Source organism: Anarrhichthys ocellatus, unplaced genomic scaffold (genome assembly GCF_004355925.1).
Source record: "Anarrhichthys ocellatus isolate YVR2014 unplaced genomic scaffold, GSC_Weel_1.0 scaffold71, whole genome shotgun sequence".
NCBI classification, from domain to species: Eukaryota; Metazoa; Chordata; class Actinopteri; order Perciformes; family Anarhichadidae; genus Anarrhichthys; species Anarrhichthys ocellatus.
Window position 1 is genome coordinate 877635 of NW_022280101.1, and position 21318 is coordinate 898952.

The 21318-nt window shown below is 45.2% G+C and overlaps 1 protein-coding gene across 4 annotated transcripts; it reads right to left on the bottom strand.

Moving 5' to 3' along the window:
- Positions 1-1224: 1224 nt before the first annotated feature.
- Positions 1225-20412, bottom strand: akap11 (A kinase (PRKA) anchor protein 11). Of its 4 annotated transcripts, XM_031873336.1 has the most exons (13): positions 20110-20412; positions 17144-17248; positions 16446-16556; positions 16297-16350; positions 16047-16178; positions 14646-14910; positions 12321-14351; positions 9995-12245; positions 9679-9819; positions 7585-7668; positions 5535-5581; positions 4801-5000; positions 1225-4002 (listed from the first exon to the last, which is right to left on the bottom strand). In XM_031873336.1, exons 2-13 carry the CDS (start codon positions 17204-17206, stop codon positions 3817-3819), a joined length of 5565 nt encoding a protein of 1854 aa, XP_031729196.1. In that variant the 5' UTR covers positions 17207-17248; positions 20110-20412; the 3' UTR covers positions 1225-3816. The 4 variants fall into 4 exon arrangements, with proteins under 4 accessions (XP_031729196.1, XP_031729194.1, XP_031729195.1 ...); XM_031873334.1 differs by having other exon boundaries at positions 9995-14351; positions 20110-20411; XM_031873335.1 differs by lacking the exon at positions 16297-16350 and having other exon boundaries at positions 9995-14351.
- Positions 20413-21318: the final 906 nt, after the last annotated feature.

The window sequence follows — 21318 nt, forward strand, 5'->3', positions numbered from 1 at the left end:
CCTCTTTCTTCTTTTCTCTCCCTCCATGTCAGACAGACACCTCCATTCATCCTCCACACAGAGAGCTGTCACTGACAGGTACTGTCCATTGTAGCAAACATTACCTAATTATACATTTGTGCGTGTGTGTGGCACGGCCTAATCACACAGCAACAATGGCTTGTTTTGTGTGGCTGTATCCAGGCATAGCCAAGACCTGTAGCACTGTTATTGAGACCAGCTTTGATGGATACACACCCCTTCTGTTTCTTTTGGCAACTGCAGCACGAGTTAACAGTAAGGAGGGAGAGCAGCCTTTGGCCGGTAAAGTGACAGCCTTATAATTGGCGTGGAGGACTCACTGCAGTTAACAGCAGGCTGTTATCACTGAGACACCCACCCTGAATAAAGTCTTCTTCATGTGATGGATCAACAAGCAGAGACAGAACTGTCGTCAAAGTGTTTAAGCTACTTCACCGACAGTATAAAGACTTCCTTTGATGTGGTGTAGTTTCTGATGCAGTACATCACCGCTGCTGCTGGGATTTACTGTAACAATTACTTATGTCTGACCAAACTGGATCATTCTTTGGGGATTTAATGTTCAACGTTTAAAGTGTAAGGATACCAGAGGGGGAAGAAGTACTTGGTGTTCAACGTTTTACTTATAACAGAAATAAAAGAAGCAAAATGTGCTTTTTATATCATCATTATTGATGCATTACTGCAGTGAGTAAGCAGCATATTGATTAACATTTAATTTTGTTAACTAAATGTAGCAGAGCATGGTACATTATACTACAAATATTCCCTTTTGACACAGTGGAGTTAAAGTATAAACTAGCATAAAATGGAAACATGTCAGTAAAGTACAAGTACCTTTACTTTTATACTTAAAGACTTGGAGTACTTCAGTAAATGTCTTTTTTTTCCACCACCGAGGACCATGAGGAAAAATGCTTGTTTTCAAATATTCCCTCTTTTCAGAAATATTTAATTTACAAAATTAAAAAAAGCAACAATCCTCACTTTTTAGAACATAGCAGCAGAGAATGTTTGCAATTTTAGTTGGGAACAGATTTAAATGATTTATTACCATTTCCCCCTTTTAACACAAATTATTGGATTTTCTTTCATTGAGCAAAAAGCTTAAACTAAATTCATTTAGTAACATGATATACTTTATAAGTAACGCCACACCGTGACAAAAGTGAAACAACAACATCAAAGACAGAAGACAATAAATAAGAGCAGATGAAAAAAGCTTTATTGTCACACCAAGCTTCAACATTAACAAATTTAGAGTTTTTGACTTCAAGCTCAGAATGTGTAAACTATTCATCAAGGAGAACAAGGAGTGAACTCACTGATATATAACTTACATAACTTATTAAATATCTTCATTTGGCAGGGTTGTACAAGGGAGCGGGAACAATACAGGAGTGAGTGGAGGCGAGGTACTTCTCTCTTTTCATTTCTTATTTGTCTTATTCTCCCGCCTGTGGTCAGAAAGTAACACTGGGAACGACAGGAGCAAAAACAGATCGACAGCGTCTGCTTCTAAATAGAGTCTTTTGCAAGTAAACATTCAGCTTTCACAAACACAACAATATAGAGCTATCGGTCATGTGGGATGCACAGGAAGGTAAAGTAGACCAAAGAAAGAAAAAAGAGAGGGGGCTGAACAATGAGAAATAACCCGGGACAGTCCTACTTCAACAACGACACATTCACACTGGGAGAGAATCTGTCCACTGTGATGCGCTCTCTTCATGTCAGGTGACGACTCTTAATACATTCCTTTCATGTAAACCAAGATATATGCACTCGCACTTCTCAGGTTAATACTTGACTCTTCTTTTCCACTGTCATCATTAACAGTAGGGATCACTTTTTAAAAATAGTGGATTTTGTGATATAATCATTTTTGCATGTAAACAAATCATACAGGACAAACACCTTTAAGATTATACGACCGTTTGGCAGCCTGCAGATTAAGCAGCAACGGGCCTGCAGAGGGCCCGGAGCGTAACGCGAGGCAGTGTGGAACACGGAGCGATCGCTGCAGCTCAGTTAAGCTAATACATAAAGAACGCTCAGCTGCAAAAGCCAATGAAGATTCAGCCATGCAGGTGTGAGCACCACCAACAACACTTAGTTTAGAATAACAGAAGAAGAATGTGCTATATTACAGTGATTCAAACTCAAGAGGGGAAAGTCCTGATAATAAATTTGAGGAACCTCGAAGCGTCGCGTCATCCTTGGGTCCTTCATTCAAGATAAGAATAAATAAATAGCAACCATGAAAATGCATCCCAATGGTCTCTCTTTGAGGAGGGAGTTCTGTGCATGTACGCTTACAGACATGCCGGGAGTAAATTCACAGAGGGGCGCCAGGAGAGGGCTGAGGGCAGGGCTGGAAATGCCCGGTCTCTCCGGAAAAAAAAAAGAAAAAGTGCATCTCAGCTAGTAGTGCTGTGCGTGAGGAGGCACACGTATGGGGAGGCTGGTGAGTAACAAGTGTGTGCGTGTTAGATGAGTTAGTGCTGTAGTTTTGGTACCCGAGTTCCTCATTCCAAGCTTGAGCTACGCACATGCTGTTAGTTTGTGGTTCTGGAGGTGCAGACCAGAGGAGTGTCTTTAATTACTAAAAGATCGACCGTCTGCGTCACTGGATCTTCCCTGGAGCTGGACGTGGGGCCACAGCTGACCGGGGGTGGATCACTCACTTACTACTGACTGGAGGGGAGGCGAGCCACCCTGTAAGCTACGTTTGGCAACATTAAGCCAACATCATGGCTTTCATTTTTCATTTTCTTCTTCATAGCTTTGAGCAGCGTTTCATGTTTGACTAGACACACTCTACCTTCAAAAAAATAGATACTTTTTGATACCAACCGTCACAGTAATCATCATCCACTCCAAGTATTTTTACTAAGTTTGACAACCAAGGAGATTGAGGCTCGGCAAGCAGCGTTACAGATATTAGATACAACAGGAATACCGATAATGGCAAGAGGCAGCTTCAGCAAGTGCTAATTATCATTCAAGCGCCAAGTGAACGGCCCATTTGATCATCAGCGCATGACGACAGTGTGGCACAATTTACTGAAGATATGGGTTTTTGCAAATTGAACAACGCCTCGTCAATCTGTATGTATGGCAGCATCATCAGTCAAATGTGACGAGTCACGTTATCGACATTTAACTTCGGAGAAGAAAACGCCACTAAAGCCGACTGAATCACAATGGAACACTACTGAGGATGATTGTTGGTGTATCTCGGGTTCCCTCTGATAATACAAGGGTGTGGCATGTGTGTGAGAGTGTGTGAGCGCACAGTTGGTCTCTTAACATGTGGAAACACCACAGAGGTGAGCTGAGGGTGTGATGACATCATCTGACCAGCAGCTATGGGGATTCCCTAACAAAAAAAAAAACAAAAAAACACACATTCTCTTTCTCTCAACTCACTGCACTTCTGTCTGGAATAGATGGGAAGTGTCTAACTCTCTCTCTCTCTCTTTCTTTTGCTTCTACCTTTATTTTTTAGCTCAAGCATAATGGCAGCGAGGTGTGAGGGCTTCAATTCAGACGTGAAGGTGAGCGGGAGAGACAGCTCGTTAAACAATGAATCTCCAACAACATAATCAGAGGGCGGAAAGAAAAGTAAATCACGACAGAGGTACTGTTGGTCACTGCATGCAATGCAAAACACACGCCGCCCACATTCATCAGAGAAAGATAGATTAGTTGATTTGTATGGCGCCCTCTAGGGGCAGTGGAGTTTTGCAAAGCCCTGTTAGGAACTGAGGAGAGAGGAGAGGAGATGAGGACCTAGGCGTGCTCCAGGAGCCACTGGAAGAGGGGGATGCGGTGAGGTTCCCTGCCCGGCTGCGGTGTCTCGTCTCTGGCCGGCGGCTGACCGTGCGTCTGGCCCTCTTCGCAGTAGCGCAGCAGCGTGTGCAGCAGCTCTCCCACCCTCCACTTCTTCTCCCGAAGCCTTTGGACCACCGCTGCGAGCTGAAAGGGCACACCATTATCATTCACTTCCACAATCAAAAGGAGGCCGCGGGAGCTTTATCAATTGTTATTTCGATTTCACGAGTATTCGTGCACTGCCAAGAAATGAGACGTGGGTGAATGTGTAAGGGATTCTCACTTGTCATGTCTCATAAAGCAGGGATGTGAAACAGTAGTGGAGCCACCCTGTCTAGTTGCCAGAGGAGAGGCTAATCAAAGTGATCTTTAATTGGGACAGGGCACACAATCAACCTTTGTCAAGAGGTTTTCTCTTTCTGTTACATTTTATTGTCAGTCTAAAGATTCATAAGGACAGATGGAACGAGGAGATTTGGAATAAGCCAAAGCTCAGAAGCGACATTCGAAGATTACAACACAGAACTGAATATGAACTGTAATATTCAGAGAGGGCAGAGGTCCCCATGTGCTCAGTTAGGAGCTGGCAGCTATAAAGCTATTTCTGAAGGTTTTTTTTATCTGTGTTGTTGAGGATGGATTGTGTGTTCATTGCCCCATGTACTATGATTTAAAAGCTTTATACATTTTTTTAATAGATTTTTAAAGAAATGAGAACCAGAACTATGATATATTATATAAGTTGCTTTACTTAATCGTTGCCTGAGCGGTTTGTTTCCACAGCGAAGCTAACTGAAGAGGACACCAGGATACCACAACACAACCTTTAAAACCAACATCAACAATCTTTCATCGAAGCAGTGTGGCTCGCTGAAGTTTGATAATAAACACCGCCGTGATGGTACGTAATGAGCGCGTTCAGAACGGGCCGAGGGCAATCACCTGCTGGAGCTCTCTGTCGGGACCCAGCTGGACCTGGGGGATGTCGGCCATGGAGGCCGCCACCCACTGCAGCATGCTCCTGAGCTGGGGGTCGAGGGCCACGTGTTGAGGGCCGCGCCCGAACTCCCTGACATCCGAGTTCACTACGAACAGCGCGGTCCTGGGAGCCTGCACCTGAGTCCTGTCCACGCAGAGAGTCCCTGCAGCACAGACCAACGTGGTTCATTCAAGGTGAATCATCCATGCGTCTCTTTCTACAAAGCATTCTCATGACACTGGCTCACCGAAACACTGATCAGACACATTAGTGTGCTCTGCTCCAGTACATCTCAAAGACAGACGGATACGATAAGTGTAACATGTAGCGGCCCTTTGCTCTCTTTTCCCACAGTATAACAGACCCAACAAGGAGTCCCCCCCCCCCCCTCTCTCACACACACACACACACACACACTAGAATGACTGGAGGGAGTGGAGTGGTTGAATGAGCATTAGTGTGTCTGAATACGGGGGTGGTAAAATTCCCGGCTACAACACACTCAGACAGGCAGGCAGACGCACACAGCCGGCCGGAATCAACGGCAACTGTTCTGAATCTCAAAGAGTGGAAAGAGCAAGACCTCAAATTAGGAAGGGGGGGGCTATGTTAAACGGAACTATTAGGAGAGTCTTGTTCACAATAGCGTGTATTGAATTAGAAAACGCTGTGGTCGCAGCCATGAAAACATCCTTACCGCTGGATTCCTCTTTGACCTCGGCCTCCCTGTCCTCCGTATGGTCACTGTGGGATGGGAAATGTCACACAGGTTAGTGAGAAGTAGGAAGTGGCTGGGGACATGAGGCTGCATGCAAGGAGACACAGATGACAAGGAGCATGCTCGAGCTTCCAGCCTTCGATAGAAGCACAGCAGGATATATCAGAAGATGCACTGTAGTCAAAGCAGTCCTGATCAACAGACGAGTCACACACGTCGAGGGAGGTGTCTTTAGATTGTTTGTTTGTTAAGACACAATGAGTCAGAGCACTTGATCAGTGTGAAAGTTGATTTATCCATTCTGTGTGATGTGCCAACAGGTAAACAGTAATTTCTCAACTTTTCATAAGATTGTTAATCACGGTGTTGTTGACACGGCCCACAGCTACAGACGCGTTTACTTCACTGCTCAATAGAATATCAGGAGATCCTTCTCTCTCCAGAAGGGAGACGCCTTTTACTGTTTTCATGAATAGGATCATGAAGCAGCAATGACTTTATCAAAGCAGAGGAGGACTAAAAACTAAGACACACATGGCAGCAACTATAAAGTCATGCAATAAAGGACAATAACTGAGTCGCATTAGATTTATCATCTGTGGCCTTTAAAGGCAGAGCCTGAGGTGTACAAACCCACCAGTGTATTTGCTGCAACTGGCAACTAATAAATGTTTTGTTGTTTTAATCAAAGTTGAACAAAATCAGCCGACGGTGACATACTGGAGCATGTATTTTATACCGTACAGGACAGTATTTGTTTCTAACAATCTTAAATCTTAATTGACATGTTTAGAAGTGACAAAAACTAAAATCTGAAACTGTGAGAAACCTGCCACCTCATGGCCGTCTCTGAACTGACCAACTGTTTGATCCTCAGTGCTGGATGACGTCGTCTAGTGATGGAGGAGTGCGCGACACAGTACTGTTGGTATGAAATTGTCGGTTACTACACTGTATCGTTTGTGAGAAATGATCATGTAGTTGTAAAGCACTGATGTCTGTGGGAAACTCCGACATCTGAGAAGTGAATTCATTAATTATTTCACTGTTAAAATAAAACCCAGGACACATTCTTGTTTAATAGGTTCAACGTGTAATGCCTCGCCAACTGCTCCAAAGCAGCATTTCACCTCTACTACTGAGTACTAACAATCTAAATGTACAGTCATAAGGTATTTTAAAAAGCTACTCTACTACAAGACAAGACGGGCGGGGCTGTTACTTGTTACTATTACTTCTTCACACTCTTGTGATAATGCTATTTTTTGACAATATTAACTAAAATTCTGTCCAGATTTGACCCATTGCACCTTTAAAAAGGAGAACATTACCGTGGCAGCTCTTTGCATTAAAAAGATTGCCGTTCAGGGGTTTTCTACAAGCACATGTTGATGAACATGTTGATGAACACACTGCACTGCTATGAGGCGAAACAAACGGCTGCACGGACGGAAGCAAAAACACATTGACTGACCCGAGAAAACAATGGGATTGTTATAAATGTCTGGCAGTGCGGATTCAATGCGTCAATGCTGCAGTAGAGTTTTATTATAAGTGAATTGAACCTATTAGTGGCTTTGAACAGTTGAATAGCATTAATGTAAAGAGGGCAAGACCCCTTAAGTTAAATATCATAGCACTAGACATTCTATTAAGCAACAAAACAACAAGCAGCCAAGCTGAGGCAATACATCGCATGCAGACATTACAATCAACAAGCATATGTCAAGCCTACTTATGTTTACAGCTTTGCGTGGTCATGCAAGTGGCTGGTGGTTCCTAGTATGAGACAAAGTATGAATCAAAATGCCATTGCACAATCTTCTAAATCATTTTCACATGATGAGGCAGCTTCCTGGTTCCAATTTTGTGCTGAGATTTTCCACTGATGGATCTGTTACACGTCTGCAGACTTAGATTTGGCTTCATAGTAAAACTATTTCTTTGTCTCATTCTGGGTAAACCCCCAGGTCTTACGGGCTTCTTAAAAAAAAAAATAATATTTTTTAGTCAAAGGTTGCTGACCAACCTGTCAGAGGGAGAGAACGACATGCGCTCCTCACACGCCTCCCCCTCCAGGCCCAGACTGCTCCAGCTACTGCTGTTCCCATTGCTGCTGGAGAGAGAAGGCAGGTAACGAACGCACCACTGTAACACCGACGGAGGCTACTTGCTAACGAGCGCTACCGAAACGGAACAAACATCAGGACAGTAGACGTGGCGGCAGTTTCATCCCGTTGGCTGTAATGAGCCCATCTATCATGTAGCTTCAACAAACAATACTCAGGATGATGACATTCTTTTTCTGCCATTTTCGAATAATCCATTGAAATGCCAGGTGAGGTTAAAAACAGAGGAGGGTTCTCTTAATGATGCAGATTTTTCCCACTGACTCATCTGTAATGTTGATCGAGACCATTTGTTGCTAAAGGCCTACAATGTGAGATCATTACATTCTTGTCCTTAATCCTGAGGGTTCCGCCAGGACGACCAGCTGGCAACAGCAGCACACACACCATCTGTAATTAGTCAATGATTAGCCTGCTGGCTGGAACCTGCACACGGTGGCGTGCGGCTGAAGGGAGGAACGTTTCTGATACCTAAATATACCTTCTGTTAATCTGCATTACCTCAGCTGCAGTTTTCTCTCTGCGGTTTGAGTGAATGACACATGGTGAGAGTTTCTTCATTTAGTCAATCGTCACGCTCAAGTGTCCCGATGACACCTTCAAGGTGCGTTTTTTCCTTCCATTATTTAATCTGCCTAATGAATTGCCCATGGGGGACTTTGCTCCTATAGAAACACTGCCTGAAGTGATGACAGCACTCAAGGACACACCTTTAGAAAATATGATGATACATTAACTTGGCCCTGATGGCAAAAATAACTAGATGCTAACACATCGTGCTCTTTGAGGATCTTGGGAACGGATCTCAAATGTTGTCAGTTTTGCTTCCATAGAGAGGTCAACCTTTCCCAGAAATGTCAACAACTTGACTCCCAGAGGCTGGACACATGATATCATGTCACTCACTCTGTCCCACTCACATCCTGTTTTTGTTTCTTTTGCATACAAACACACAAACAGTGACAATATCCATCTAAGGCCAATTCTGTCACAACTACTACTTGGTGCGTATCCCTGTGGTGTATTTCACAAACATTCTGAGAACAACTTGGCAGCGACTACATTTAATCTTAAACAACATATCAGTTAAAGCTCTCATATAATGCAACAACTGCACAAATTAGAGAAAATTGCATTTTGGCAGTGAAGTCAAAATGAGGTTTGCAAACAACACACTGTGCCCTGTGCTGATCTTGGGAAACCTCCCATCTAGAGGCAACCACAGGAGACGGCTGCTGTCCAACACTAGCAGGAAAAGAGTCTTTCTGTAGTGCTCTGGGTCCGAGGAGATGAACAGTACACATCAACACAGCGCGACTAAAGTGATTCGTTAAGTCCAGAGTCCATGACTGCACAAGAAAAGAATTCTAGTGCCTCAAACTGAAATATCAAACCCACGTCAGACTTTTCCCCAGAGAACTCAACTGTGCCATTACACACCTTGTGACCAATGTGTTCAAATTCATATCGTACTTTTCCTACACATCCTATGTTATCTTATCTGACTGTATGTTATTGTTCTTTTATAGAACCCAAGATTAGATTGTTCACATTTAAATAAAGAACCGAATGAAAAACATTGGCATTTACCACCCTGTTGGAAAAAGATACCCTATCACCTCCGGGAGACAATGGGAAGACAAAACTGTACCCAGTCCACAGAAGGAGTTTCAATAACTCCTACTTTGCTCATTTATCAATACTCTTGTGTCAAATCACATTGTGGATGTCTTATTGGCACCAATAAAAGGGCAAGAGGGAAAGACTATGAGAGCCAAAAGTAATCAAGAATCAAATTCCCCTGTCATTTCCCAGATTCACACACACACACATATCATAATCAAATACATGGTTTAGTGTCTGGTAATCTGCAAAGTGTATTCATTATCTACTACGACAGTGAAATATGGACAGAAGGGGAGATAACAGCAGCGTGCTCTACAGTTAACCGGATATTTGGCATGCTACGTATGAGAAGACCAGTGCTTGTTTACCTGTCACTGAGGTGGAGGAAGCTGCTGTTGTCGTCTAGGTGCTCATCCTCAAAGCTCAGGTTGGACCAGCTGCCCAGACTGTCGTCTCCTACACTCAGCTGCTGGGACACAGAGGACTCAGTGGCTTCCCTACCTGGGAAGCTAAATTCACGGATAGATGAAAGGAGACAAAAAACAGAGATGATGAAAATTCTCTGTGTCAGACAAGAAGTAAATGTGAAATAGTAGCAGCTTTAAAGTACCATTTTTTCTTATATGCATTGAACATGACAGAACAGACAAAAGCAACTACTAATGTGACTCTTGATGTGGTTACCTGATGTTGCCGGTCTGGCAGATGTTGGACAGGGCCGACGTCATGATTTCAGCAGTTAGGCTCTCGGCGTAGCTGGTTCCATCATGGCCGATGCCGCTGTCAGCATTGAGGCTGGTGTTGCTCAGCTCACGTTTAGCGGTGTTAATTGCCATGGACACCATCTCTTCTGCAAACACCGCCCTGTGGTCCCGGTTAATGTGGATCTTGGGAATCTCCAGGCTAGAAAGCCGCTCAGGCCTTGCCTGAGATTCCGGGCCCCTTCTGCTCCTCTGTGATACGGGCTGGTGGTGGTGCCTGCTGGGTTTGGTGCAGTACGGGCACTCCTGGACCTGACAATACCGGCATGTCCTCTCCACCATTGCGAGACCCAGTGATGGCCCCTCAGACAACCTCTGGGTGTGAGAGTGTCTGTCCTGGCCTTGGGTCCTCTGGTGCTCCCGGGATGAATGTCCAACTGACGAGAGGCTCATCTTCAGAGTGTCATCAACTATTTTCCTGGCATAATGCTCGACGACCTGCATCACCCGACTCCTGTAGCCTCCATCATCATTCAGGCTTCCTGTACTGTGGTAATGCCTGCTCTTACCCTCGTTTGACAACAGGGGGCAAGAGAAGGAGTTCCTGATGAGACTCTCTGCCATGTCTTCCAGTTTGGATTTCTTGTACAGACAGGAGTCAGTGAGAGACTTGGGCAGTCGTGCAGAGGAAAGATGCAGCTTGCGTGTCACATCGCAGGTGATGTTGTAGGCTAAAGACTCTGCGAAGTTGACCAGATCCATGTACTCCCTCCGACTCTGCTCTTCAGAGTCCTTGCAACTACACTGAGCATCCTTGCCTGAGGGACAAACCACTGACTCTGCTCTGTCCTTGGGCTGGGCTGCTTCACAACCAGAGGCTTTCCATTCATCTGGCAGCGACTTGGACGAGTAAAGGCGGGTGCTGGAGGATCTATGCTTGATCTTGCGACTGGCATGAGCCAAGCCCAGTTTTATGGAGCGGTAGGCCAAGCGGCTCGCATACTGGTCCAGGACCAACTCCCTATTGCCTCCCTCTTTTTTCAGCACCCTGATGAGGTAGCCAGCATATTCATCTGTCACGCTCTCACAGCTAGGATACTCAGAGGACAGGCCCGAGCTGGAGCTGGAGATGGTGCTTGAAGTGGAGGTGGGAGACCGGAAGACGGAGGCTATCAGGTCATTAGACCATTGCTCAGCCAGCCTCCCTACCCTCCAGTCTCTGTTCTGGTCTGTAATGGGTTGAGACGGGTGTTGGTGGTGGTGATGCAAGCATTCAGAACCAGATCTGTCAAAGCTTCTTCTTCTGTGGTATGGACACTGCTGTGCAGAGCTCACCATCCTCTTCACATCATTGATGACCTCTCCAGCCACCTCCCCGGCATAGACCCACAAGGTGTTCAGGGTCTGCTCTGAGAACTGAGCCACGCTGTCTCTCCTCTTCTCGCCGCCCTTGCTCACCTCTCCCTCCTCCTCCTCCTCCTCCTCCTCTGCCACTCCCAGGGTGTCCATCTCTGTGGCCATGGAGACAATGTGGCAAGCCAACCGCTCAGCATAGTGGAGAGCTTCCTTGTTGGACATTCTGCGAGCGGACATCTGGTTCACTTCATGCCGACCACCCACCGACTCTAAACATCTGTTAGTGCCACCAACACGGCCCTCTTCTGCCAACTCGTCCTCCTCTTCATCCTCATTGCCGTCTGCCTCCTCAGAGAGAGACCTCATCAGTTTGAGCATAAACTCAGCCTTGTCTGCCTCGGGGGTTACGTCTTTTGGCCCTGGGCCGGGCTCAGGCTGATAGTGAGGAGTGGGTGGGGGGGTAGCAGGGGAAAATTCCTTAGCCAGCTTGCTTTTCAGCTTCTTGGAGAACCGTTTTATCTGTTTCTCCTTGGACACCTCACTGGGCTGCTGAGGGGTAGAAGGGGGAGTGCCAGGAGTCCCACCAGATTTTTGCCCGGAGTTTGGAGCCGAGTCATCCCCAGGAACAGATATCCTCCTTTGTCCACTCATCTCGGTACCCGGCACATCAAGAGCATCCATCATCACAGGATGTATTTCAGCCACTCCTCTGGTCCTGGGGTCTACCTCACAGCTGGGTCTCCCCTGTCTATGAGAGCCTGCCTGAAAAGAAATGTGAGGAATGCTTTGGTCTGTTGCTGGGTCATATCTGAAGCCAGCTGCCTGCTTTGAAGGGGAATCTGGAGCCTCATAATTAAACGCGTCTTGTTTAGAAGAAGAGTCCCTTCTGCTTCTGATCGTCTTTGTGAAGAAATCAGCACAGTCACCAAAACTCTTCTTCATCTTAGATGCAGTTATTAGCTCACAAGCCTCAGTTACTATCATATCCACCATGTTGCCAGAGAAGTTTTGGAATGGAGACTTTCCTTGGGAGGGGTCTTCTCCAGGTGTGGGGGTCTGCGTTCCATGACTGTAAAGGCAAGTTTGGGTAGATGTGGTGGTGTCGGCGGAGGATACAGTTACTATTTGGGGGCTGGCCTGTGGGACATCCGACAAGCTAGACACAGGACAGCTCTCCTCAGAATCCTGGAGGTGGGAGAGGGCTTGGCCTGCTTGGGGCACAGGAATACAGCTGGCCATGCCGGATACAGTAAACAGGGCTTTCTTCACCGTGCAGGTAGCATCCTCTCCTGAGGGCCCAGGAACCGCTGCAGCTGAGCTGGCACTTAAAACCTGCTGGTTAGCAAAGGTACTGCAGGTTTGAGCGCTACCGTTCTCTGCACTGACGTAACAGATGTTGTCCAGAGACACACTAATAGCCGCTTGGCTAGTGAAGGCAATATCAGCCTGAGACAGCTCTATGAAGGCCTCTTGGATAACTGACTCAGACAAGTCTGAAGCATAGGAGGAAACCACCTCCTCCTCCTCTTCCTCTTCCTCCTCTTGCCCGCGGCCAAAGGACCAATCACTCGGGGTGAGAGGGGTCGAGGGGTGGGAGAACTGACACACTTCCATAATGCCCTCAAACACCAACTCTTCAGCCAGATCAGCTGCAAATTGTGTCACAGTGTTGTGGAACATCTGCTTTTTCACTGTCAGGAACTCCTTGAGCGCCCCAGACACAGCCTCTCCGACCAGGAAGCCAGCTAATCCGTTGATTGCTCGTTCTTTTAACACATAGGCATGGCGCATGCCAATCTCATGGAAGGCCATTTGAAACACTGAAGAGGTGAGCCTGGCAGCTAGGTGACACAAGGTGGTGGTACAGGAGGATACACCTTTTTGGAGGTCTCGCAAGGCACTGCCCAAGCTCATCTCCACCAGGTCAGTGGCAAACCTCTGAATGCCGTCCTTCAGAGACTGGGACTTCTTCTGCAGCGTGGCCACTGTTACGGTCTCTTGTATTTCTGAGAGCTTCATCAGGTAGCCCGATGGGTTCTGAAATTCCTTGTGGCAGACGCAGCTGAGATTCTTGTTGTCGCTGATGTCAACAGCAGACTGGTAGCCACACACAGATCCTAGAATTTCTTTGGAGAGACTGCTCGCAAAGTCTGAGTAGGTCTTATACAGAGAGCAGAGATCCTGGGGTTTACGTAGCTCTGAGATATCCCGTCCATCCTCATCTGCCTTCCAGAAGTATGCCAGCGGTCCACTGGAGTCCACCAGGGGGCTGAAGGCTGAGGAGCTGACGGGACTAAAGAGTGGGCCACCGTTCTCCTCAGAGGGGATCTGCACGGGTCGAGGGGAGTCAGGCACCTCAGAGTGAAGTGAGTAGGGAGAGCCTGGTTTCAGAGGTGTAGGTTTCTTCACATTGGCTGGGAGGGTGGGCTGGTCAAAGCGGTGAGGATTCATTCCCTTGGTTGAGCAGCCCCTAGAAACATATTTGGATGCGGTTGGGGCACTGACGGCATCCAGAGGCAGCGCGAGAGTGCAGTTGTCTGAGCTCAGCTCCTCCAGGTCATCAAACTGGTCAAAGCTGTCGAAGAATTCACTGACTTCAGAGTCTGAGTCTTCAACTCGCTCTCTGGGCCCCCCTGGAACCTGGGGGATGTCCAGTTTGGCCAGCAGGCTCTTCTGGTAGCCCACCTCATCCAGGAAAATGATTGGGCTGGGGCTGGAGCAGTCCGACTCCTCCGATTCACTGACATTATTCAAAGGCGAGGGGAGACGAGCTCCGGGACTGCAGTAAGTCCATTGAGATTCTATGCATGATGACTTCTGCACTGTGACAGATACATCTGGACCAGACCTATGCAAATTCTTCTTCGAAGATGAGCCTATGATAATGCGGGCGCCTGCGAAATCCTTTTTTCTCTTGTGGGCTGGGACTGTCTGTGATGCCACATCACGCTTTCTAAAAGGGCCTTTCAGATAGGAAGCAGCAGCTGTGGAGATGGACAGGAAAAGGAGACAAATACCACAAAACGTTAACCACAAAAGAAAGCCGACTGAAAACATGCTCATCCATTGTGCCTTTATAAGAGTGCCATCTAGCACTGAACCACTTTTTAAAACGATATCATGCATAGATTATGGTGGTATGAAAAACAGAGCAGGTTTAAAATGTCTCCATTTTGGATTTAGCAGAAGTATGTACATTCAGATGATGGCTAACAAGATATTCCACATAAGAGACCCGAGGCTACTAAATAACACCAAGCATTCGATGTTTAACCTACAGGGATGGTCTCCGGTGTCGTCCTCCTCCAGATGCTCCAGGGCTGTGACAAAGTCATCCTCGATCGATGAGACCGACTGGTTGGTGTCGTCTTCCTCCGGATGACTGGGCTCAGCTGTGCCCCTCTGCAGAGCCTGGAGCTCCAAAGCATAGCGGACGCCTGCCACGTAACACCCGAGCAAGCCCACCAAAGATGCTACGCTGGCTTGAGGGTAGACACTAGTGCTGGGATTATGCCTCAGCACACACACGGCCTTTAAACAACACTAGAGGCGGAAAGAGACAAAGAGGGGAAAAGAAAGGAGGACAAGGGAGAGAGAAATACTGAAAGTTAAGCCTGGTAATTTAAATCAAATCAACTTTTATTGTTACACAGTACACAGCACAGAACACACAGCACCCGGGGAGCAGTTGGGGGTCTGGTGCCTTGCTCTAGGGCTCCTCGGCAGTGCCCAGGTAGCGAAATGGCACATTTAATCAGCTGATTTAGAGAAAAATTACAGTATTTGTAACCAACAGACAGTCTTTAAACTGTCAAAGCGATCATGTCCTGCAATCAGCAGCAGCAGCTGATAATGTGAAAGATCTGAGCAAACTAAACTGAATTCACATGAGATTTTTTTTATCCTAATCTTACAGGAGGGCAGAGAGAAGCTGGTAGTGCATTGTTATGTCTGCACTCTGATTGCGAGTTGATCTGTTGCATGTGCAGTAGTACTGCCGATAGGTGGGAGGTCTCACTGTGTGAAACGGCAAAACCACAGAGTGAGCTGCAGGGCCTGTGTGTACCCAAACACTGCACACAGGACCAAGAAGGACTAGGCTGGAAAAACAACATCTCTGTCCGTCCATCCCACCTGCACTTCTTCAAAAGCCTGAGAACGACTTGGTGTGTCCGTTTACATGAAGGGACAGACAAGGCCATAAATATGGGGAAACCATTTCGTCAACAAATGCAAGAATTTTAGGAAGATACAACAAAACGGCACACCCAGAAAGTGATTCAGTTTTACTAATTAAACATTTAAAAACTTGTCTTGGAGTAAGATATCTGTCATTTAAGTACTCAAATGTGCATGTTTCTAGTGTAAATAAACGTTTTATTTCATTAGCACTTGTTGAGTTTTAGGGTAAGGCAAATTTTTCAAGGGAAATTATTAAAACAGGAGCCAATGCTATTGATATTCTATTAAAGTATTCTCTTAAAATAATCATCCTGAGCCACTGGTGCTTTTTCTTTTAAATAAAGGAAATAACTTCGTGTTAGGATACATGAGTAGAGTAGCTCATTCTTACTTCCTCTTATCATTTCCCCTCACTTCCATGCCTTCTGCTCACTTCCCCTTTCCTCAAAACATGCTGACTGAGCACATTCCTTCAATATGAAAGATCCGTCACCCACCTGAGGCCCCGCGTCCCGGTGATCTGCCAGCCTGCGGGAGTCTTTGAGCAGCAGAACCTCGTCATTTTTGAGGCTGTGAACGTGGAGGGACCTCAGAAGCTCACACAGCCCTCCGGGCATAGAAAACAGAGCCTGGGGAAGAAGAAGACACAAAATGGCCATCAGTACCACATCAGAATTGTATTTAACAAGTGAAAGTCTTTCCTTCAGTGTTTTGTCATAACTCCTGTTTGTAATTACGAAAAGGTACCCGTTGGGTGACATCATCCCCCTCACATTGGCCAGGCAGACACACAAAATGAATCTGAAAGAGCACAGTTGATGGTCAGTATCGCTGCGTCTCGTGTTTGACTACGGCTGTACTCTGCACATGTTTGCCCTACTGTTTGTGTGACAAACCTCGGTCAGCCTCGTGGCGTCTCTGGTTGGCAGATCCAGGCCAACGCTGCACAGCTCCTTCTTGTTCCTAAAGAGGCTCTTCACACACTGCGGCCCACCGTCACGCACGGTCTGCAAACACATGCAGCGTTAATAAGCCCCAAGTACATGGTTACACAACAGAAACAATGAAAAATCAATGTGTATGTGTGCATCACTGTAGGATGCATGAAAGTTGAGTGAAGAAGCTTTGTGCATCTTCTTTTATATACCTTTGTGCATTTACACTTCCTTAAATATAGATCCTGGCTCATCAGATTGTATTCAAAGTGGCATTTAAAACACTTTACGATCCTGTTGGTCTAACATTTACATAGAAACTTACAACTACAGATAACAAACAAACAAAAAAAGGACTGTACGTTGTTATCATACTCAATTCAAACTGGACAAACAACTACGACGAGATATTTTGCATTTTACCGTAACATCGACATTACAAGTGGAAGTAAAGTGCAGCAGTCAGTCAGTGTGTTTCAATTTGTCCTGCAGAAATGCTTCTTAATATAAATAAATAAATAAATAAATAAAAAGCTAATGTCAGATGTCATGGCAGCCATAGAGAATCCCTGGAGAGTGGGGCTGGAAATCCCCCTTTCAAAACATACAGTACACAACAGATATTTTCAGAATAAAATGCAGTGTCCCAGCAGACGGACCTCTTTCCGGACTGAGGCCCTGGACCTTATGGGGATTCCTCTAATACGTGCACAGGCATCCATAGCGGCAGAGAGCTGCACGTGGCTGGCTGACCGGCCGCTCACCTGCAGGTAGAAAATAGAATCAACAAATCCGCAGCAAGTAAAAGAAAACAGAAATGTTGAACGTGAGATCTCGATTGCTGCTCCTCAGCTGTCACACAACAAATCACATGACAAAGCAATGACAAGTTGTGTGCTACGAGTAGACAAAGAGACATCCCACTATGTCCCCATCTACTGTTGCGCACACACATGCCAAAACAGGAAGCATGAGGTGACAAAGTCACAGGTTCACAGGCAACAAAGAGCTCCGTCACTGCATCAGTGCCATTCACTGATTCACTGAACCAACAGCTATCAATGGGATCAAGCCTGTGAAAGGGATTACGAAACATTTAGGCAAGGAGGCCATACAGTTAACCTTGTGGGTTGTACCTCCATTTCTTTGAGATTATACAGCTAAACTTGTAGACCACATTGTCTTCAAACCTGTGTGAAAATAACCTGAATAAAGCTCTTGAAAGTAGGCCTAGACTTGTCCTGCTGGCGAGGATAAGCTATAGTAGGCCTTGCTTCTTTTGATATTCTTTAAACAGTCAGGCCTGCATCAAAGATCAAACAGCGAGGCAAAGAGAAAAGGGGTGTGTGCTCTGACTGAGCAGGGGAAGCACACTCGGTAAGCAGCATGAGAGAGCGGGTAAAGGAGGCAAAATATTTACAGTGTACAAGAAGCAAAAGTTTCCCAAGAAATCCAAGCCTCTCCTTTGAGGTACGGTCCAAAGCAGCCAGAGGAGTCTAGACACAGGCAGGCGGTCCCATTGATCAGCCCAGCCTGCATCCTGAGAACCAGAGGGGCAGCACACAAGCCACTGGCTTCCTCTGGTGATCCAGGACCTCCTAGCTTCTCATGGGTGCTTTGGTGGGCTGCGCAAAAACAACACGGCCAGCTGCTGCTGCTGCCTGACCTTAACTATGCAGCACATCCCAATTCACTCACAAGGCAAGCAGGCACAATGGCGTCTATTATGGCTGTGGCTATCTGGAACAGAGATGAACAACATATCTGCTTTTTTTTAGCCTGGGATGTTTCATGTTGGGTTCACAGCTTTAGTATTCAGCGGTATGCTAATTGGCCTCCATCACCACCTTGTCCAACTGATGTGGTCACATAACGCCACATGTTTTCGGTATTAGTCATATCGTGGAAAAACTGCAATTAAATGTAACTAAGTTTCGGCTTAAAGAAATCCTCAAGTGCTGATTCATAAAACGCATTATGTTTGTTTGCACAGAGATGAAATGAAGCTCAGCAGATCCTGCCAAAAAGATTCAAAGGGGTGTTTGTGATCATCTTAGAAGGGCGGTGGCAAAACAACCTGTCAAGGCCAGAAACTGTGTAGTCTAAAATCTTGTTTGGTTTCAGAGCTGATGTGGGCCAACTTTTGAGCATGAGTGTGGGTGGCCGGAAGGATAGATAAACAGAAACGGAGAGAGAGAAAAGCACAGCCTGGAAGACTTGACAAAGACTCAATCTAAACCCGAATAACTTATCTTTCCGATATGTGAACTAGTCCTTTGTTTGGTTGACCAACAGAGAGACAGCAATGTGGTGCTGGTTGCATTGAGACAAATGTTGGAGCAGGAGATGCTCCATAGTAGAGCTATTTTGAATGAATATTCAATGCAATCTTTAAAAAGGTGCATGATATTCACATAACACATAGTTGTTTACTGTTAATGCTCTGAACGTCAAATAAAGCAAAAATGCCAAACATTCCCTTGCTCCAGTTTCCAATGAGTCCTTCTAATTACATTACATTGAATTATGTCTTGGCTTGTCATAGTTGGAACAGCACAGCAGGTGTTACTGATAACATTAACGATGGCTCTGTTCTGGTAAAGCATGTCAGTGGACCAGCTCGGATAATACCAGGGCCCATGTCATGTCAAATGTCTTCTTACATTATATTGTGAGGATTAACCAATTGTCTCTGTCTTATATGATACGGCTTCATTATCATCAGGTTTTGGGCTGCCTTGTGTTATAATTTGCAGTCCTTCTCCATAGAGAATACTAGAACTGCTAAGACACACTTTTGATGTAATGTCCTTTGATGCAGCAAATCAGTAGACACATCTTAAACATGTCAGCGTACTGATGTCATACATTCAAGAGCTACGTTTAGGTCTTGGGTATAGATAGATTCTATCTAATTTTAGGGTGTCACCTCGGTGGTGGTCCCCCTGACCACCGCTGCAAACAGGGTTAAAACAAATACCAGACATTTAATATGCAAGACACCATGTTCTCACTAAACATAACTATTGTATTTTGTACATTTCTTCGTCGTTGCAACGCGATATAACACACCATGCTTTGTTGACGACCTCCTGCTTATACAACAGACTGGCTGTTATATTCTGCACCTCTAACGTAACATGTAATAAGCTAATTTACGTTACCAAACCCTGCCTGGAGGAATGACAAGCTAACGTTACGGCTTGTGGGGCTGGTTTCCCTCCGCAGCAGCAGGCCACACTGTGGATGCTGATGTTGATGTTGATTCACGACCACAAAAACAACACACACACAAAACACGGTTAACTCGCTGGACAGCCGCAGCGCATTATGCAGATAAAACACTTAACAAAACCATCGTAAAATTCACAAAGCGACAGGCAAACCAACGTCAAATTAGCCAGCTTGCTAAATTGACAGGCTGTCAATCATCCGGAGGCTAGCAGCGGAACCAGGCCTGTGATGTCACCTTTATTGTCGTTAGCTCACACCTAGCCACCACCAAGCTAACGATACCGTTAAAGTTAGATTTAAATACCTAAACCAGCTGCAATATGTGGCCTTTTTTCTGTATGTTTCCAAACATAGCTGTGTGCCGTTATTAAGAAGTCATTTTTTGCCTCACCTCTCAGGACTCCAGCAGTGTTGACGGTGTAGCCGCTGTGTTTTTGATGCGCGAGCCGTAAACGATTCGTCCGTTTTGAACTCTTCTTGCCAACGGTAGCGTAACTGAAGGGACGCTTTACCTAATTTTCATCATTGAAACCGGGTAAAATAACTATTTAAATCCTTCCCAAGCGCCAGACCTTCACTGAACGTTGGATGAGTTCAAAAAAATATATACAGACTTTACCGTCTTACGATTCGACTTCACCAAATCTCACAAATGATTCGGATTCCTCATTTCCTGTGCCACACTGCTCTTCCCATGAAAACAAGAGTGACGAGGCATCATCAATCGCACGCCGAGCAATCGGTGTGTGTCGCACTCTGTCACTGTCGAACACAGAACAATCAAACAGGGGTGTTTTTTTTAATGGCTTTTATGTTTACATTTATGACTTAAAGAATTTCATTGTATACAAAATATATAAACACACGAATACAGCAATGAAAAGTGATGATACATCATTTAATTTATTCAAATCCTGCACTTAAAATGTATTTTAAAGCCACACCTGATTCATTCACAGTACAGTGTCAATACATTTTAATTAATTCCATAGCACCATTTATGTATGTTTATCGCCACAGACACAAATTGCTGCTTTTAATTTATTTTTTTTTAGTTTTATTACTGAAAATGCTGATGCTATATGCTCTTGTGTCATTCATTAGTGATGAGTTGCATCCTTCCCTTAAACATATTTCTTGAAATTGACAAGAAAACTGTATCTAAAATGTGTACAAGGAAATTAAAGCTTTTTGATTGGTTGTGGTGAATGGAAAGGAAACAACGTTAAATGCCCATTTTAAAGAAGAGAGAAGTTTCCAACAATATTGCCAAGCAGCAGTAGATTGACCATTTAATGGTTTGTTCCACCATTTCATTGACCACATTTTGAGATCATGTTAATGGAACTGCATATTTAAAAACTAATCCGGTGGCTTCCAGGAAGTTATTGACATCCTGACCATTTGGTAAAGGCTAATCATCAAAAACAGCATGGCCAGATAAAAATGGATGTTGTTTTGTTGTTGTTATTGCCTACAGGAACTAAGAAATGCAATAAAAAAATGTAACTTAAGCCTGATGTCTGAATGTGAAAAGGGTTCCCATATGTTTTCATTTCCTTACCATCACAGATGTTTCCAGGTCTTAATAATGCATCTC